Source organism: Xenopus laevis, chromosome 1L (assembly GCF_017654675.1).
Source record: "Xenopus laevis strain J_2021 chromosome 1L, Xenopus_laevis_v10.1, whole genome shotgun sequence".
Lineage (NCBI taxonomy): Eukaryota > Metazoa > Chordata > Amphibia > Anura > Pipidae > Xenopus > Xenopus laevis.
Window position 1 is genome coordinate 97,008,295 of NC_054371.1, and position 20,583 is coordinate 97,028,877.

General features: G+C 42.0%; 1 protein-coding gene across 10 annotated transcripts in view; it reads right to left on the bottom strand.

Annotated features, from left to right (window-relative positions):
- LOC108711800 (lysine-specific demethylase 4B) overlaps positions 1–20,583 on the bottom strand; it is a 451,885-nt gene that overhangs the window by 308,351 nt on the left and 122,951 nt on the right. For 8 of the 10 annotated variants that reach the window (XM_041591519.1, XM_041591530.1, XM_041591528.1 and 5 more), the window contains one exon: positions 12,438–12,631. In XM_041591519.1, coding sequence (XP_041447453.1) covers positions 12,438–12,631 — 194 coding nt within the window. Of the gene's footprint in view, positions 1–3,686; positions 7,170–12,437; positions 12,632–17,156; positions 17,898–20,583 lie in introns of those variants that run through there. The other 2 variants (XM_041591533.1, XM_041591536.1) reach the window with 2 other exon arrangements.

Genomic DNA, 20,583 nt, shown 5'->3' on the forward strand with positions numbered 1-20,583 from the left:
GTGTAACACCATTTATTAAAAAGTATAAAAAAAAGTTTAAAACAAATTTGCACTCACATTTAGTGTGAAGAATGATCGCACATAGGAAAAGATATTTGCACAGGTTGCACTCTCGGCCCTGCCGGCGTGTGTATCCCCCTAATGGCTCTTCTTGTGTTTCCTGTGTAACGTCACCTCCTGCCTCACTATCCTGGCTTTATATCTCTCTATGGGAACATGAGGAGCTGACAGGAGAAGGAGGGAGAGACCTGCTAAACACTATGAGCCATATATTATACCTACAGTTTGTAAGTAGGCAATCCAGCCAAACGGTGGTGGAAAAATTGGAAAGACTTTGCATGTCACCAATAACAGTGGAAATTTAAAGTTTAAAAAAAACCTGGACACTGGATGTTGGTGTGATATTGAAACATATTGCGCTATTTTTTTCGGTCACTTTCTCTGTTGCCGTAGGCGCTGATCTGCATATATATTTTTGGATACTTTTTTTGTGCAGCTGAGACACTGTGGGAAGATCAGCAAGAGAAAGTGATTTTAAACGATTTTTTTCATTTTTCTTAATTATTCTCTGTTAACAAACGAACGCAAGTGCGTCTTCGCTATGAACTGCTGAAGTAACGCTAGCAAAAAGTCGCCAGTATTCGGCGCCAAGGACGAAACTTTGCATTTCAGTGAATTATCATTTTCGTAGAGCATTTGTGCCTGGCAAAGTGGTGCGATGTGTGCAAAGCGGTCACTGGCGACAATTCACCCTTTAGTAAATCTACCCCATAGACTCTTGTCTATTCTTGAGGTGTGTCTATAAAAAAAATCCCATTTAAATTAATCTCTCTGCATATTATAATGGGGGATAATTGGGATACGGTATTATGAAATAGTGGAAGAGTGTCAACAGAAATGCTATGAAGTTGAGCCAATAGACTTCGCTGGAGGGCACATGCAGTATCAAAGTCCATTATAGATGTGAAATGTATATATCTAGCATGGACAGGAAATAGTTAAAGTAAAAGTCTCAAGAAGGAAAGGATAATGCAGGCCAACAACGGCAGCGCTATAAGCGCTTGCAGAACACTAAAGGACCCGAAAATTACTCAAATGATTAAACACGTTTTTCACCAGTCCGAAGGGTCACAGTCTGAGTTCCAGGGCTGTGAGGTGGAGAGCACCTTTCTCCCCTTCCATTGCTCCACTTGTCTGCCCCTTACAGAGTCATGAAAAAGTGAGTGGAGTTATTAGCCAATATGCACAGCTTCACTGGGAAGATCAGGGAATATGCCAAGCCAGCTGCACAGAGATGTCGCTATTGTGTGTAAGTGGTCCCTTCCTAGCAGCAAGCAAAGAAACAATGCTGTCCCTTTAATTGTGAAATCTCATAGTGTTCAGAAGCTTCTGCATGTCTTGCTGGATATGAAAAATATGAATTCTGATGTCGAGCTATGATGTAACTCTTTGTTGGAGGGGTTCAGCTGTGTGTTTGTAGCATTAAAACATGTAAAAAAATTGGTCCACTGAAGACACTTTGGTTTCCCAAATTATAAATAAATTGTCTATATATCTACGGTAGACCACCAGACCAGGGGGACTGGAGGGGGAACAGATAATAGTATCTCCCAACAGACAACCATTCCACATACTTCCACCCAGGATACAATAACTGTGATATCTCCCAACAGAAAACCATTCAACATACTTCCACCCAGGATACAATAACTGTGATACTCAAGCCGGGGAGACAAGGCCATAACTGTGATTCATACCGAACTATATCCTTGCTGGACGCAGATATAAAGATATTTGCAAAAATTCTAACTACTAGGCTCAAAGGGATCATAGACCATATAATTCACCCGGACCAAACTGGCTTCATGCGCCTTTATACTAACCTCCAAGACCAACATGAGAATTCCGGGAGCATGGTAGTGGTTTCACTGGATGCGGCCAAGGCATTTGATACAGTAGAATGGCCATATCTTTGGGAGGTCTGGAGATGCTTTGAGTTGGGAGATAAGAGTTACATAAATTGGGTAGTTTTGAACTCCACAGAGGAAAGATGCAGGGGTGCCCCCTGCCCCCCCCCCCCCTGCTCTTTGCCTTGGCAATAGAAACACTAGCTATCCTGATCTTTAAAGACCTTGCCATCCCTTCCAGGCTCAGTTTCCCAATAGATATCACTCAGAGCACGCTGGAGCTCCATCTCAGACAGCCCGCCTTATCAAAAGCCATCACCTAGATATATACAAGCTCTCAAAATCTCACATGGATGGACTATGCTTAAAATGGGCCTCACTAACCCGCTGGAAAAAAATAGATAAATACTCCCACTGCAGAAAGCAGTAAACTTGGCTAGGGGTTGCCCCGAAATATTTCTGGCAATTTGGGGTCCTTGCAGTCAATTATATCCAAACTCACCCCCCGTGGGTCAATTTCCTCCACTTGCTCCACTCCAAATCCAGGTTCTTAGCCCCCAGCACCTCAGCTGTAGTACATAGAAATAAAAGCCAGATAAAAATGGAAGAGAATTTATTCCAACAATGAAAGAATCAACATGGCCTTACGCGTTTCGGGAACCAAATCCCTTAATTATAGGCTTGATTAAGGGATTTGGTTCCTGAAACGCGTAAGGCCATGTTGATCCATACTTTCATTGTTGGAATAAATTCTCTTCCATTTTTATCCGGAGTGCCGCCTATCTGCTTTTATTTCAATTTGGGGTCCTTAGTTCTGTCAAAATGACAACCCTTCCTCTTCCATTGTAGCTGTAATTTGAGATATGTCCATTTCTATCCTGTCCAAAGGAATCTTTTTGATGGGAGTTAATCTGGACAAGATTCATAACAATTCTTAACCTCAGTATGTTCACCAGGCCAGATAATCTCTGCTTGGTTTTATCACAACCCAGATGCCCACCTAACACATGTATAGAACATGATTTCCCCCTGCCTTCACATATATTTTATTAAAGGGGTTGTTGTTAAGTTTAGTCTGTTATAGAATGTCCTATTCTTAGAAACTTTTAAACTGGTCTTTTTCATCTTTTTATTCTACTTCTATGTGGCTATAATTTTGTTATTCTTGTTTCTTTTTATTACTTATTTTCTATTTAGACCTCTTCTATTCATCATCATTTATTTATATAGCACCAACAAGTTACAAAGTGCTTTACCTCAGTTTATAACTAACAAGGGTTTACAGAGTACAATAGGATTAGAGGGCTCTACTCGCAAGAGTTTTCAAACTAAAGGTTAGGGTACAATTGAGACATTAGGATTTTAGAAACAAATTTTTCATTTATGATACAGCAATGACTGATTAATTAAGGTACATTGAATAAGCTTCTTTAAACAGGTGGGTGTTTGAGCGTTTGAAAGTTTGGAAAGAAGGAGAAAGTCTGACAGCTCGAGGCAGAGAGTTCCAGAGAAAAGCAGAAGCCTGAGAGAAGTATTGTAATCGAGAGTGGGCTGAAATGATGAGAGGAGAAGCGAGGTGAAGGTCAGAAGCAGAGCAAAGGTTGCGTGAAGGTGTGTATTTTGAGATCAGAGATGAAATATAGGGAGGGGCTTCATTGTTAAGGGCCTGGAATGTAAGTATGAGTAGTTTGAATCTGATTCTAGAGGAGATTGGGAGACAGTGAAGGGATATACATATGGGAGCAGCTGATGTTGACCTGTGAGAGTCTAGCAGTAGCATTTAGAACAGATTGGAGTTCTAGTCTATATTCTAGTTTCTCGTTAAAACACTGTCTGGTTGCTAGGGTAAACTTGACCCTAGCAACCAGAGAGCTGCTGGAGAACGTCTAAACAAAAAAGCTAAAAAAAAAATTAAAATCAATTGCAAATCTTCTTTGAATATGAAGTTAATTAAAAGGCAAACCAGTCAACTTCATATATCATATCATGGTTCATAGCCAAGTGCAAAAGCACCTTGTCAGCACCAGGGAAATTAGGTTTCCCATTTTATAGTTTAAGAATTTATTGGGTTGTATTAATATGAAACAAATCGGGCCTTTTTTGAATAACTTTAGCATCTGGGTCCAGGATCTATGACGTGTAGTGATGGTAGATGGCAAATTGTGGTATAAGTTCTTTAAGCCCTCTAATGATACCACTACGGTGGCTTGCAGCGCCATATTAGGTTTGTATGGGTCAGGGAGGTACCACCAGAGTAGGTAATATTTTTGGGCTGACAGGTAGTATAGCTGGAAGTTGGGTAAGTCTAGGCCTCCATTTTCTTTGTCAGCCATCAGCTTCTCCTAGGCAGTTTTCTGGACTTCCATATAAAGGGAAGGAGGTTTATCTTATTTTTTAGGGAGGTAGATCATCTTAATAAGCTTTGTTCTCCCCCACATTGAAAGAGGAAGTTTCATCCAGACTTGTATATATTTAAATCCCTGAATCCATTTCAGAGGGGAATTAGGGGAGCAAGTAGGAAGGACTTGTAAACTGGGATTTATCCTAGTTTATTTTGATACCAGAGAACAATCCAAACTCCACTCCACTAAGCTAAGTAGACCGGTCAAGGAGTTGTGTGTGTCTGCTAGACAGATAAGCAGGCCATCTGCATACAAATATACTTTTTCTATCAGTGGATGATGGGTGAGTCCAGCTATTTGATCAGATTCGTGGAGAGCAATGGCCAAGGGTTTAATCGCTAGAGAGAAGAGGAAAAGGGACAGTGGGCAACCCTGACGGGTTCCCTGTCCTAGGTGAAATGGGGCAGGTATGAGTCTGTTGATCCTTATCCATGCAGGGAGTTGGTAGCGGAACATCTGGAGCCATTTGATGAATTGGTCATTCAGATCAAATCTGCAAAGGGTCTCCCAAAGATATGGCTATTCTATGGAATCAAAGGACTTTCGAGGAATCGAGTGAGGCCACTGCTCTGGCTCCCGCATTTTCATGATGGATTGCTATATTGGTGTACAGTCTATTGAAATTAATGTTAGGGAATCTACCTGGTATAAAGCAAGACTGATCCAGCTGAATTAGGTCAACAATATGTTGTTGGAGGCATATGGCAATATTTTATGCTTTATTTGTTTTTCAAGAACATTGAACATTAACAAAACAATATACAATATTATTACAATATTGTGTCTCTGTATTTGATTTACGTTTTGTCATAGACTTGCTTCCTTACTTAGAGGTCAATTTTACATATAAAGTAGTTACTTACAACTGGGCTACTTGATTCATTCACTGTGTCATTCTTAGGTTGAGTGCCAGGGCCCAACTCCCAGCAGGGTTCTTAGGTTGAGTGCCAGGGCCCAACTCCCAGCAGGGACTCTATATCTCATCAAATTTACGAGCCATAACTCTGGCTTCATGTGTGAGTTTGACCAAGGGTATTACCTCATTAACTAGCTTTATCCAGGAGTCCCCTGTGGGAGGGGTGGGTCCCATCCAGTGCATATTTATACATTTCTTGTCATAATACAATAATGCTCTAAACCTCTAAACCCTTGCGTGCAAAATAGGCACTAAATGGTCCACTACTCCTAGTAGACACACCAGAGGAGAAATTACCTGTGGAAAGTCAAGGCCAGTTGCTAGTGCAGCCATTACCTTAGACCAGGGCTGCCCAACTGCAGCCCGCGACCCCCCCTCCTTGTGTGGCCCCCACATGAAAGTCTCCCTGCTGTTTCTGCTTATCATATGTAAACTTTGAAAGGTATCACTACAGAGATGACCTGGACCCTGAATTGTTTAAACCTCAAAGTCAGACTGTAAGCCAGATTGATCTGGGTAAATCAGGTCTATAATGTACCATTGGAGTCTTGTAGCTAGAATTTTTGCAAGTGTTTTGGCATCTGTATTTATAAGGGAGGTTGGTCAGTATGAGCTACATTGGGTAGGTTCTTTGCCTGGTTTAGGAACCACTATAATGAAAGCTTCATTGAATGAAGGGGGAAGCAAATCTACTTCAAAGGAAGTTTGCAGGGTAGTCAGTAAGTGGGGGGGGGGCAGTTGGTCTACTAGGGTCTTATACCACTTTGCTGGAAAGCCATTGAGTCCCGGTGTTTTGTTAGACGGGAGAGAAGCTTTAGATTTTTTTGACCTCAACTAGATTTATGGATTGATTAAGAGCAGCCTTGTCAGCTGAACAAAGGGTCGGGATGGGTATGCTGTTTAGAAAAGGCCAGTGAGAATTATTGTAGTGGGGTATAGCCCTCATTATGACTGGTACTGCAGTTGCGAAGCACTGTGCTTTTGCGAAATATGCTAACATTTTCCCTTTTTGGTCTCCCATTTCAAAATATCTCTGTAATTGGTATAGGATAGCTTTTCTTGTTAGCAGGGTATTGTGTCTCTCTAGGACATGGCGTTTCTCTAGTAGGAGTGCATGTGACACTGGCGAAGGGTTAGTGATGTGGTCTTTTTCTACCTGTAGGACTTCTGCTTCTTCTACTCTTTCTCTAGCTTGGCGGAGGGCTTGCCGTATTGCTCCAGACAGGATCCCCTGCATTACTGCCTTAGAGAAGTCCCAGAGGACCGCCTGAGAGGCCGACTCTGTATTAGTTTCCCAGTAGTTGGCATATCCCCCCCCCCCCGAATTGGATGTTTGTACTACTTCGTTGCTCAACTAGAGAGGACAGTCTCCACAACTTAGAATTTGTTGGGGACGACCAACGGAGGTAGAGTAGGAGTGGGGAGTGATTAGAAAGTATTCTTGGAAGGAACTGCACTTTGTCAATGGGGGGGAGGATATTACTTGTAACTAGTGCCAAATCAATCCTCGAGAAGGACTGATGTGTGGCCGAGTGACAGGAGTATTCTCTTGATTCTGGGTGCTTCCATCTCCAGGAGTCCAATTGAAAAGCTCCCGCCCCATGAGTTTGGTAGGGCCTGTGACTTGTGATTTAAGTCAATCTCCATTGTAGAGATAAAGTCCCCTAGTATACACACAGGGCCAGGAGATTGTTTACTAAATTACTAGTAATCTGATCTAGCAATGTCCCTGGTGGGGGCATATAAATGTGATGGGTTTGTTATCAAGTGTACAGTTTAGTATAATATAACGGCCGTAGTGGTCAGTAAGGATCTGCGTCAGTAAAAATACAGTGATTCTCTTAATCAGTATAGATACGCATGTGTGGAGAATGTGGAATGGTAGGACCACCTTACCCAAGAACATTTAAGGGAGAGGACTTTTTGTCCTGTATGGTGGGTTTCCTGTAAAAGAAGAATAGAGGTCTAATACTACTTAATATAATTATACATGAGACTTCATTTGAATTAAGAGATGAGACCCCTTATATTTCATGAGATGATATTATAGATTGATATGGTATTGGAAGCATAAATGGATGAGCAGAATGGGTCATAGTACCTGTAAAGTGGGAATACACAGTGACACAATGCTAATGGAGAAGATAAAGGTAAACATAAAGAACAATACCCCAACATTTCCCATTTTCCCTCCCTACCCACCCCACCCCCCCCCCCCAACTCGAGTGGGTCTAGTACCCATAACATAAGACACTTATAGTTGATCGGTGACTGGGTGTGTGGCCTTTTATCACCAGAAAATTTTACGTTTTGTACATATATTTAAATCCCGTTCCAACCCATTATTTGTGCACAAATAATGGCTTTTTCATTTTAACAGCTGGTCAACTCTAAAATGTGGGTTAGACCAAATGCTGGTGATTTCTTCTTGTGTCTCTTAAAGAATGTACCCATATGAAGCTCTATATGCAAAGATTAAAATGGCAGAGGTGGCAATATATTTTTCATTGGAAGACACAGTGATACCCAGTAACACTTCAGGCAGGCCTTTCACTGTGTTTTATTCACAGTAGGATTTCCTACAAAACAGGGCACTTTTTATAATTCTATGCAGCATGCACAAAGTTTATTTACAAATCGATAAATCCATTTCTCAGAGTCCCAAATAGGCAGCACAGATACTATAGGGTTAATCTCCACTTCCCTTTAGGAGGCAGAATGACAGGAAAAAAACTGCAGGGTTGCTCCTCCTCTTCCTGACATTAGCCCATCCCATGTTAGTTGTTGTTATCAAGCATAGAATATTATCAGAGGGTGGGTAATCCTGTGCTGCCTATTCGGGACTCTGAGAAATGGATTTATAGGTATGTATACAAATCCCATTTTTCTCTATCGTTCCTCTACAGTACAGATACCATAGGGTTATGTCCCAAAGCAGAAGGGTGGAAGAAATAGTTGCAGTAAAATACAGAGAAGCAGCATCAGAGGTTTAGTTGGATGTTAAGAGTTTAGCTATAGCTTATGTAGGAGGAGAATCCTTTAAACTGCCGCTTTTAGAACTTTGCAGCCAAAAACTGCCTGTGAGGAGGCAAAAACATTAATGTATAAAATTTTGTAAATGTGAGAACGGAAGACCATGTGGCAACATGGCAGATTTGCTCTGCTGAAGCCTGGTTTGCATGTGCCCGTGAGGCGCTAAGTGCTCGCGTGCAGTGGGCTGATACCCTGAAGAGAGCTTGTCTTCCCTTTGTTGTGTAGGCCAGAGAAATGGTTTATCTTTTCCATCTGCTGATGGATGTGGAACTGGCCTTATTACCCTGCTGTACAAACAAGGAGTCAGACAGACGGAAATTCTGTGTCCTGTGAAGATAGTACTTGATTGCTCTCACAACATTTAGTGTGCAATGAGATTTTTCCTTTGGAGTTCTAGGTTTAGGACATAAGGACGGAAGACTAATCTTTTTGGTAAAAAGTCTTGTTGTGTGAAAAGTACCACCTTATCCTCATGCATAATGCAGAAGGGAGATTGACAGGATAGAGCTGCTAGTTCAGAAACTCGCCTTTCAGATGCAATGGCTACTAGGAAGGCCAAATTTAGAGAGAGCATTTTTACGCTGATGGCATGCATGGGTCCAAATGGTGGTTTTTGTAGAGCATGGAGAACTAGCGTAAGGTCCCATGGTGGTGTTGGGGACCGCCAACGAGGTTGCATATGCTGTGCTGCTTGTAAGAAAGTTTTGATGTCCCTTATCTCTGCTAAGCGTTGTTGAAGTAGGATTGACAGTGCGGAAATCTGGACCTTGGGGTAGGTTCCGAGGTAGGTACAGAGTTGTGGTCTTGCTATTAGCGGTTGCACCATCCAAAGAATATCTTCCATATCCTGTGGTATGAGAGATTGGTGGACTTCTTTCTGGCTTGTAGTAGGGTATGTACTACCGGTTGTGAGAAACCTTTGTTTGTCCAGATTCAGGTTTCAATAGCCATGCCGTCAAGGATAGCATGCAGAGATTGTGGTGTAGGTATAGGCCTTGGGTCAGAAGGTCCGGCCACAGTGGTAGTCTCCAGGGGTCGGTTACCGACATGTTCTGGAAGTCTGAGAACCATGCTCTCCTGGGCCAGTATGGGGCAATTACAATGGTGCAGCTTGAGCTTTCACAGCATTGTGAATCATGGGTAACGGTGGAAATAGGTAGACTAGATAGAAGTCCCAGTTGATGGTTAAAACATCCACTGCTGTGTTGCAGTACCTTGTGCAATATGCTGGTAGTTGGTGATTGAAGGTTGGTACCATCAAGTCAATCTGTGGCCATCCCCATTTGTTGGTGATTTGCACTAATATATTGCGGTACAGTTTCCATTCTCCTGAGTTGGGATTCTGGATATTGAGAATCTGGGTGGTGGTGGTTTCTGGAAAAAAGGTTCATAGCCCCGAGTAATAACTCGGTGTACCCAATTGTCTGAAGTGTGAGGAAGCCATGCCTCTTTGAAAAGAAAGAGCCGTCCTCCAACCGGAGCAATTAGAGGTGGCTGTGGAATCAGGAGTCCTGTTTGTCTGTAACAGATTTGGTGGGGCATCGTTGGGCATTCCATGATGACTTCCCCGGGCCGAAAACCGTTGGAACTGGATGTTGTGGAGTTTTTTGGATCTAAGTTGAAGTTCTGTGTGAAGCGTTTGTTATAGGAGGGTCAAAAGGAGTGTTGTGAGCTTTGTGAAGGCCTGGATTTTTGACCTGGGGTAGGAAATTACTCTTTCCCCCTGTGATTTTGGAAATTAAAGGAGAAGGAAAGCTACGGAGGCATTTTATTGCCAATAGATTAGCTGCAATAGTGCAACCTAGAATGCTATATTTATTCTGTAGAATGTTTTACCATACCTGAGTAAAAAGCTCTAGAAACTCTCTGTTTGTTTAGAATAGGAGCTGCAGTATTAATGTGGTGTGACATCACTTCCTGCCTGAGTCTCTCCCTGCTCTGGGCTCAGATTACAGTAGAGAAGGGAGGGGTGGGGGGAGAGGAGCAAACTGAGCATGCTCTTGCCCAGGGCAATGAGGTTTAAGATGAAGGCAGGAAGTCTGATACAGAAGCCCATGTGTATACAATAGAAGGAAAGAAATGCAGTATTTCTTTTGACAGGGGACTCAGAGCAGAACTATTTTGAGGGTTTACTGGTATATTTAGATGGACCTTTCTGATAAGGCTTACTTAGTTTTAACCTTTCCTTCTCCTTTAAGGTATAGAAGAGTGTGGATCCTGTAAATGGAAGGGCCACAAGGTTCTTTTTGGATGCAGGGTCTGCGCTCCATGGCTTTAGCCACAAGGCTCAACTAGCTGCTATAGCCAGTGCCAATAATTAGGTGAGTAGGTGTAGTGTGTCCATGGATGCATCACATAGGTAATGGATTCAGCACCTTTGAGAGTTGAGTTGGCATGTCAAAATCCTCATCAGAGGTTGTCAAAATGGCTTCTTGGGCCCACAGGGTTAGAGTCCTTGATACGCACGACGTAGCTATGACTGGTTTGAAAGCTGAAATAGACAATGTAAAAATGTTCTTAAGTAGGCTTTCGGTCTTTCTATCCATTGGGTAGCGCCATCTTTAAGGGGGATAGATGTCCATTTGGTCCCATTTGTCTGTGTGCTGTTGGTGGAAAGGCTATAGGTTATCTAGACGTTTGTCTCTGGAAAGTTTCCTGTTGGGAAATTTCCATTCTTTCTTAATAACTTCCTTGAGTTTGTCAAGCATTTTAATCTCTTTAGTTTCCTCCTGTAAGTCCAGAGTGAGGAACATAACTAGAAAGGCATCTACCGCTTCGGATTGTGATCTTTTAGGTGGCTCTGTAGTGGTTTCTGTTTGGTCTGAATCAGAGTCATTATCATTGTCGTCTATGAAGGGTTCCTTATCTGAAATCTCTGTATATGTTTGAGATGTGCTAGGCTTGTTAGCATGTGTATTAGTGTGGCAGGTTGTTGTTCCTGTGTAGCTGCCACAGCCAGCTTTTCAATAGATGATGTAATCCCTAAAAAGGATGCTTGGAAGTGTTTAAGACAATCTGGTATTTCTGATGGGTGTGGACTGCTCTGAATAGGAGAAGTCTCTGATGTTTTGGCTTTCTTGCCTGGGACACTTAAGGGTGTCAGACCATTTATTGGTGGTCTTTTTGGAGGTTTGGGGTGTTTCCCCTTGTTGACTAGGGCCTAGTGAGGCAGCTGTAGTCTCCCACTCCATAATAGAAAAGTCAGAAGGCGAAGGAAAATAGTGAGGTAAATAGTCAGGGAGAGTATATTATTATGGTGATTGGTTACCTTGTTAAGTAGTAGAGGAGTGGAATGGTTAGTGACTCAACCGGCCTTAGTCGAGGAGAAAAGGAGCCAAGCCCGGAGTTCATCTCTGTCGTTGTGCTTTGTGCTCAGAAATGCTCTGGCACAACTTAGCGAATATACTATTAAATATATGGCAGACACATTATTGAAGTATTGTTTAAGCGCAAGTGCTGACAGTGAAGAGCGTGAAGGTAGCTCAATTGCATACCTTAATTGCAAAAACCTTCAGTCAGTACCATTACCTGTGAGAGAAACAAGAAATGTATGACCTACCTCCATGAAAGCAGGATGACAAAAAACTAAAATAGGATGAGCTAATGTTGGGAAGAGGAGGCGCAACCCTGCAGTTTTTTTTCCTGTCATCCTGCTTCCTAAAGGGAAGTGGACATTAACCCTATGGTATCTGTGCAGTCGAGGGACGAGAGAATTTTTTTTTAACCAAAGTGGTCCTGCCACTGCAGTTTAACTAATATAGTGCATACATTTCACTCTTTTTGGTGTTATCCCCACCACTTCCTTTCTTTTAAACTACATAAACAGAAAGCTCACTCTCGGTCCCACCCCATCAGGCCCAGACTGGCAATCTGTGGGTTCTGGCAAATGCCAAACTGGTTGCTGTAAATTGTCAAAGACAGTCACTATTTATTGAGTTGGTGGGGGCTGTTTGGGCCTCTTTGCATACCTGAAATGCCAGGGACTATTTTGAATATGAAGAACAGGTCTAGACTGAGATTCAAAAGTGATGACTTATTCATTCTACAACCTGTAGGGGCTATTCAGCCTGATTCTATAAATCTGCTATCTCATAAAGCATTGTTGGAAAGACATACTTGGAAGTTTTTCTACTGTTATATATAAATACTTTTTTTTTAGATCTAACTATTGCTACTTACCAGGATTTGGGCTCTCCAAAGTGCAGGTAGTTAATGCTGTACAGATCCATATCTTCAGTATGCCAGGCAAATGTTGTTTTCCACATGCCAAAATACAGGTACGGAGTGTTGACCCCTTCAATTATAATTCCACACTCATGTTCCACCATATCCAGTAAGGTATTCAATCCTGCTATGTTCCAAAGGTTGATGTCCTGATAATAAAAACAGTAAGAGTAATAAAAAACAAAAGAGAGATTATTTTTTTTTCATTTAAAACATGACATGTGAACCCAATTTACGATAATTATTTATATATAAGGGTGGTGTTAACTAAAAACTTTGTAACCTGTGCTCTTTAAGTGGGGCTCTGTATCGGTGATAAATGATAGTGCTGGCGTGGAGAAAAGATCTATGATGATAAGGCTGTCAGTTGGGTAACTGTAAGAAGCATGGGGAAGAGGAATAGAGAGTGCATTTCAGCATATTTGCCAGAATGTCTTGGGTACATGAGAGTAGAAAAGATATTCAATTCTTGATAAAGCTGAGCTTTATAACAGCCTGGAGACTAGCCTCTCTACTTGTGGTGGAGAGAAGCTAGGCCTTGAAAGATTGTGGCAATAGGGGACTCAATTGTTAGGAAAGAATATAAGGTAAACTTTTGCCTGGATCACTACATATTGTTTCCTTGGTCTTCCAATCCAATTTTTTCTCAGATCTTAAGTGTATGAAGAGTAGGAATGTCGCAGGAGCTGACGGACCTATATATGTCCCTTCTATTCTGATCTAGGAGAGAGATTTGGGTTCCCAAAACATTGGGCTGAGTTTTCTTTTTGGAACAATCTTTACAGCTATGGATTGCATCTCATTGGAAGGGGGTCCACTGCTATCCAGAATGCTCCTGACAAGGGGGTTTTCCGTATAATGGATCTTTCCGTAATTTGGATCTTCATACCTAAAGTCTACTAGAAAACCATGTAAACATTAAATAAACCCAATAATCAGGTTTTACTCCCAATAAGGATTGATTATATCTTCATTTGGATCAAGTACAAGGTACTGTTTTAATAACAAAAACAAAAAATAAAAGGGGATTTAATTTACTCACCGATAAAGCCTTTTCTCGGAGTCCTGTTATGGCAGCACAGGCGACCGATGGGTTAACGCACTCTTCCCTTCAGGAGGCAGGATGGCAAAAAGAAAAAAGAATAGGCTCTCCTCAGAGTCTCCTCCTCTTCCCGGCATTAACCCCACCCTCAACAGTTCCGACTAGCACAGCTTACACAGGTAGAAGAAAAAAACATAGCTTAAGGATGGGAACTCCCTGTGCTGCTATAACGGGACTCAGAGAAAAGGCTTTATCGTTGAATAAAATAAATCCCCTTTTCTCTGTACGTCCCTAGGCAGCACAGGTGACCGAAGGGTTTGTCCCAAAGCTATAGAGTGGGTGGGATTAGTAGGTAAGGAAAAGAAAACGAAGGAAGGAAGCTAGGCACAGGAGAAGAGCGTGATCTAGCCCTAACATGGGCAACTGAGGATGCAAGGTTTACCCCACAACTGAATGAAGAACTTTGCGGCCGAAAGCCGCGTCAGATGAGGAAAAACATTAAACTTGTAAGACTTCGTAAATGTATGCAGTGAGGTCCATGTTGCAGCCTTACAAATCTGTTCCACTGAGGCCTCGTGCAGTTGGGCCCAGAATGTGCTGAGGGCCCTGGTTGTGTGAGCAGATGCCTTAAAAAGGTGTAGGTTTGACTTTGTTTTGGTAGATCAGAATAATAAGGCTTTTAATCCATCTTGCGATGGATGCTTTAGAAGTCCGAGTTCCTTTCCGTGCAGCTTCATAGAGAACGAAGAGGGAGTCTGACATTCGAAAGTCCTTAGTTCTGTGGATGTAGAACTTGAGCGCCCTGACTACGTCTAGGCTGTGTAATTGACGTTCTTTAGTCGACTTTGGATGAGGCCAAAGGGATTGATTTCTTGATTGAGATGGAACGCCGAGACTACTTTAGGCAGGAATGTAGGCAGAGTGCGTAAGACTACTTTGTCTTCATAGAAGAGCCCCTAGTTCTGAGACACTTCTTGCTGAGCATATGGCTACCATTAATGCCACTTTCCAGGTAAGCAATTTGAGATCAATAGAAGCTAATGGCTCAAATGGCGGAAACTGTAGAGCTTGGAGCATTAAGTTAAAGTCCCATGGTGGTACAGGACATTTGTATGGAGGTCTAATATGTCCTGCAGCTTGAAGGAAAGTCTTGAAATGGCCGACATTTGGACCTTTAGGGAACTGACCCCGAAGCCTTTATCTAGACCCTGCTGTAGAAAATCAAGGAGGACTGATATGTTCATTTTGAAAGGGTTCCGGTGGGAGTCTGTGCACCAACTGATATACATTTTCCAGATACAGTGATACGCTGCTGCAGTGATGATCTTACGGGCTTGTAGCAGCGTGGATGAAAAACCTTTTTCTAGCCAGATGGAGCTCTCAAGAGCCATGCTGTGAGCGCTAGTTTTCCCAAATCGGGGTGGCGAGAATCGCCCTGGCTGAGGAGGTCCGGTATCAGTGGCAGTCTCCATGGAGGGGCAATGGAGAGATGTATTAGATCGGAAAACCATGCTCTCCTGGGCCAGAATGGGATGAATTCCATGAGTTTGTCATCACATTCACGGAGAACGCTTGAGGGTTTCTGTACCTGGTGCAATAGCATTCAACCTGATGGTTGAATTGGAACGCCATGAGGTCGATCTGTGGAAGTCCCCAGCGTTCGACGAGTGTCTGAAAAACTGTTCTTTGAAGACACCATCCCCTGAATCTAGGTGAATCTGAAGTGGCGGCTGAAAAAGTCCACTTCCCAGTTTAACTGGCCTGGGATGCAGATTGCCATTAGTTGACACTGGTTGGCCTCTGCCCAGTGAAGTAGTCGATATTTACAATGTTCGGAGTGCTCAACCCTTCAAGTAAACCTTGTGCAGGGTATCAGGTGCTTAATCTGGTTGACCCTTTCCTGCCCAATGTAGAGAATAATCCAGTAGCACACTGATTATGGTGTGATAAGTGATAAATTGTTTATTTAGCCCACATACATACAAGGTATGGGAAACGTTTCGGACCCCACTGGGCCCTTTGTCAAGCCTAGTGGTCAAATACAAACACAGTGTTTTATAGAGTGTACAATGGGAGTGGCCTGTAACTCCTCCCCATCAAATGACATCATTATGAATCAGGTGAAACAAGAATACTTAAAGTGTCCATTTAAAAATAAAGTCCATTTGTATAAGTCCATACATCTGTGTACGCAATAATATAGCAACACAATAAATTGGTCTAGTATTACCTGAGACGCTTATAGACTGCTGTTGCACATGGTACTCAGCTCTCCCTGAGATTCATATGCAGATCTAGTAGTCTGCACTCAGCAAATTTTCAAGACCAACTAGTAACCTTGTGAATAAAAGAGAAAAAGCATATTATTAAAAACAGAACTATTAGAAAATGGAACACAATAGTTACGCCATTGTATGCATCCTACAACTTACTTAAACATAAACAATCCAGGGGTATAATCTTTATTTAAGCCTCGTGGCCATAATGTATCTAATTTATGTATCCAGTACATCTCTCGATATTTTAATTGAAGTAACCAGTTCCCACCTCTTCTTGGTATGTCAACAGTCTCTATAACTTGGAATTTGAGTTGACTTATTGAATGTTTGGCCTGGTGGAAATGATAAAGGACTGGTATAGTAGTGATTTCTTTGCGAATTGTGGATTTGTGCTTTGAAATCCGATCCCAGATTTTTTGAGTGGTCTCCCCTATGTAAATTAACCCACACGGGCATTTCAATAAATAAATGACAAAAGTTGATTCACAAGTGAAGTAATGGTCAATAGTATATTGTTTGCCAGTGTGTGGATGATAAAAGTGATTGCCCTTCGTTACTGAATTGCACTGCATTTTGCACAGGGGAAAGTGCCAAATTTTGGGTGCTGCAAGAATCGTTGGAAACCCTTCTTTTGGGGACCGATATCTGCTTTAACCAATTGGTCCCGTATGTTTTTACCCCTCTGATACGCTATTAGTGGAGGGTGTTGAAATTGTGAAATATGGGGAAGACAGTTTTGAAGTAGGTGCCAATGTCTTTGTACTATCTTAGACACATGTCTACTTGCACTTGTATATTTGCTGACAAAACCATCCTATCGCCCTCTTTCTTGGTCGACTTGTTTGGGTGTAGGAGAAGTTTTCTGTCCATATCCTTTATCTTTCCTAAACCTTCCTCAAGTACCTTGTCTGGGTAGCCTCTTTGTGAAAAACGATCTGTCATTTCTGCCAATCTGATGTCACATATGTTGGTGTCGCTTACAATTCGTTTTACGTTCGTTCGTTTTTAAAGAAGGTGGGTGAAAACTTTGGAAGTGTAATCAATTATTCTTGTCTTTATTCTTCCTGTATAAGTCTGATTCTAGTTTCACACCCCTTCTGGTTAACTGTACATCCAGAAAGTTCAAAGTTTCGGTATGAAAATTGTGAGTGAAATTGAGTGTTATGTCTATATTATTCATGAAATCATTGAACAACTTGAGGCTTTCGATGTCTCCATCCCATAAAATTAACAAATCGTCTATATAACGTATATATAGTAGACAGTGTTTTTGGTACAGTAAATTCATATACACAAACATTTCTTCGATATATGCCATGTACAAATTAGCATAGGTGGGGGCAACGTTACTACCCATAGCCGTCCCCCTTTGTTGAATGTAAAATTGGTCTCCAAAGAGAAAGTAATTCTGATGTAAGACAATTTCTAATAGATCAATCAGAAAATTCCTTTGCGCTATAGAGTAGTGTTTTTTTTTTATTTAAAGATTTTTATTTTATTTTTTTTCAGTAAAACTTTAACAAGCATATTATTAGCACACGTATGGACATGTAAGTAATAAAACTGTTATCATTATCACAGATTGGCATAACATATTTGTAGGCCTTTCAATACATGTAACTCTATACGGCCAATAAACCTTCAAATCTTTCAAGTAAATGTGTCACTGTTTTTATTATCTGCATCTCCTTTAATTCAACCTGTGTTACATGGTCAGAAGTGCCTAATCGGTAAACGATGCTCTACTGTATTTCTCAAAGGGAGGAGAGGTAAGAAAAGAAAGGGAGAGTAACTAGGGGGGGGGGGCAGAGGGTGAGTGTAAAGGAGCCAAGTCCGTGAGTCAATTCGTTTCTGTCTGAGCTGTCTCATATTCTGCCCAGGGGAGCCATAAGAGACCATTTTGATATTCTTTACCCTGCAAATATGCTCTAATAGTCTCCATATTTCTTACCCCGTTCACTTTGGCAATTAGAGCCTGTTGGGTTGGGAGAGAGATGCCCTTCCACTTGGACGCCCTTAATGTTTTTGCAGCCGTAAGTATATGTGTCGCCAATTTATTGGATTCGGAGGATTTCAATGTGTCAATAGGCAGACCTAGAAGAAATGACAAGGGCTCGGGCTCAATGTGTTGTTTGAAAACAGCTGATAGGGTATGGGCTAATAGAGTATTGTGTTTGATCAAGGAAATGTCTGATAGCCTTCAGACCTGATTTGTGTGAGATAGAGGTGTATAAGCTTGTGACACCAAAACTACTCAATAATATATCATGATCTGGAAGAGTGATTGTGTCAATGATGTTCAATAGATGTGTAGTATCCTTTACATAGGATTTTGTTGTTTGTACTATAGGTTGGAACACCTTGTCCAGAAATATGGCAAGTGGACTTAAGATTGAATCTGTACCAGCGACTATTGATCTGCCTGGGGGATGTCTAAGGTTTTTGTGTATTTTTGGTAGTGTGTAAAATACAGGGGTAATTGGATCCTGTTTAATAAGAAATTCTTTCAGATCATCATCAATTATACCATCCTCATATGCTCTGTAAACCCTGTCCATTATGCATTCTTGTATAGATGTTAGGGGATAACTGTTTACTCACTTATACACCTCTGTGTCTGATAATTGTTGTGAAATTTCTGTTATATAGTCTCTTGTATTTAATATTACAAGAGCTCCACCTTTGTCTGCAGGTTTAACCGTAATGTCTTTATTTTCCCTTAATTCTTTCAAACATAGTCTTTCCTTATATGTGAGGTTAGCTTGATAGTCCATCCAGGGATTACGTTTCAATTTGCCCTTTAATTTTTCCACATCACTGGATACTAATTTCACATAGGCTTCTATAACATTATCATTAGATGGGGGCATATATGTGCTTTTATTCCTTAGGCCCAACTTTTTTAGTGACAGTTGTGAATGGCCAAGTCCAGTGTTGCTGAACTCGCTTGTGGTGTTAACAGGCATTTTAGAGAAGTGGCTTTTCAAACGCAAATTGCTAAAAATTTTTTGTAATTCTATATCTAGCAGATATATATCACAGTGATTAGTGGGGCAGAAAGAGAGTCCTTTCTGTAAGGTAGCTAATTGGGTAGTGGATAGCATTGTATCAGAAATGTTATATACTAACATCTCCTGTGATTGTCCCGTTTCGCTGATCTGTGGGGTTGTCTCCTCTGCCCCGATGATTGGAAATGGGGGTGTCTCTCTTTGGATCTCTGCCTGTTTGATGCGTCTCTTGGTTCCTCTTCTCGTTTTCTTGTGGTGCTGAGCGGAGGTTCTCCTAAAAAAGAAGAAGATGTGGATGCCGAGCTGTCATAGGCTGCTGTATCCCGCGTGGTATCGTAGTCTGTGCGGCCGTGACTGTGTTGCTGCTGTCTGTCTGCCGGATCCCTCTGCCACTCACGTGGTCTCTGACGATTTGCGTTCCTCACGTGGCTGTCTGGATGTTTTAGCAGGAATTCGTGCCGTGTGTCACCACTGCTTCCGGACCACTGCTATACTCTCCCTTGCCGGTAATCTTCGGAATCGCGTAAGAATTTGGAGCGTTTCTTCTCTTCTATCTCCTTCCTATGGCGCTGTATACTTTCCTCTGTGCGGGTCAGTAAATTCTTTACCTCTGATGGCTGCAAGGTCTCTCTTAGTTTCTGTTCGAAGTCAGTCACGCGTGTGCGTGTCTCTGGAATAGATGCTTGCAAATATTAGATATTCAACAATAGAATGTCAAAAGAACATTTGTTGATGATTTGCTCATATCTTTGTACAAATTCAGCGTTATCCTGGAATATAGTCGGCCTTAAATTGACCCTTAGGCCACGTGGTATTTTCTTTGATTTGTAGTACTCAGTCAAAGTAATTGTATGCAATTCCAAACCGATCAGGCGTTTTCGTTCTTTTTCCAGATTTCTTGCCAGATTGTCCCCAGTAGGAAGCGTAAGAAAGGAATGGTTACCATAGTCTGTCCCTAGGATTCAAGCTGCGTCTGCCTCCGTGTACAGGGTTTACTTGAAAGGTTGAGCACTCCGAACATTGTAAATATTGATTGTTCTTCCTGCCAGGAGTAGCACCCCTTCCAACGAACCTAAAAAGTTATCTCGATGTCGCAAACTAGCCCTGTAACCCAGGACACGACTTTTGCCTACACGGAGGCAGACGCAGCCGAAGATTACCGGCAAGGAAGAGTATACCAGTGAACCGGACGCAGCGGTGACACACGGCGCGAATTTCCGCGAGAACACGTGAGTGGCAGAGGGATCCGGCAGACAGACAGCAGCAACGCAGTCACGGCCGCACAGACTACGATACCACGCGGGATACAGCAGCCTACGACAGCTCGGCATCCACATCTTCTTTTTTAGGAGAACCTCCGCTCAGCACCGCAAGAAAACGAGAAGAGGAACCAAGAGACCAATGGGCAGAGATCCAAAGAGAGACACCCCCATTTCCAATCATCGGGGCAGAGGAGACAACCCCACAGATCAGCGAAACGGGACAATCACAGGAGATGTTAGTATATAACATTTCTGATACAATGCTATCCACTACCCAATTAGCTACCTTACAGAAAGGACTCTCTTTCTGCCCCACTAATCACTGTGATACATATCTGCTAGATATAGAATTACAAAAAAAAATTCCGCAATTTTCGTTTGAAAAGCCACTTCTCTAAAATGCCTGTTAACACCACAAGCGAGTTCAGCAACACTAGACTTGGCCATTCACAACTGTCACTAAAAAAGTTGGGCCTAAGGAATAAAAGCACATATTTGCCCCCATCTAAT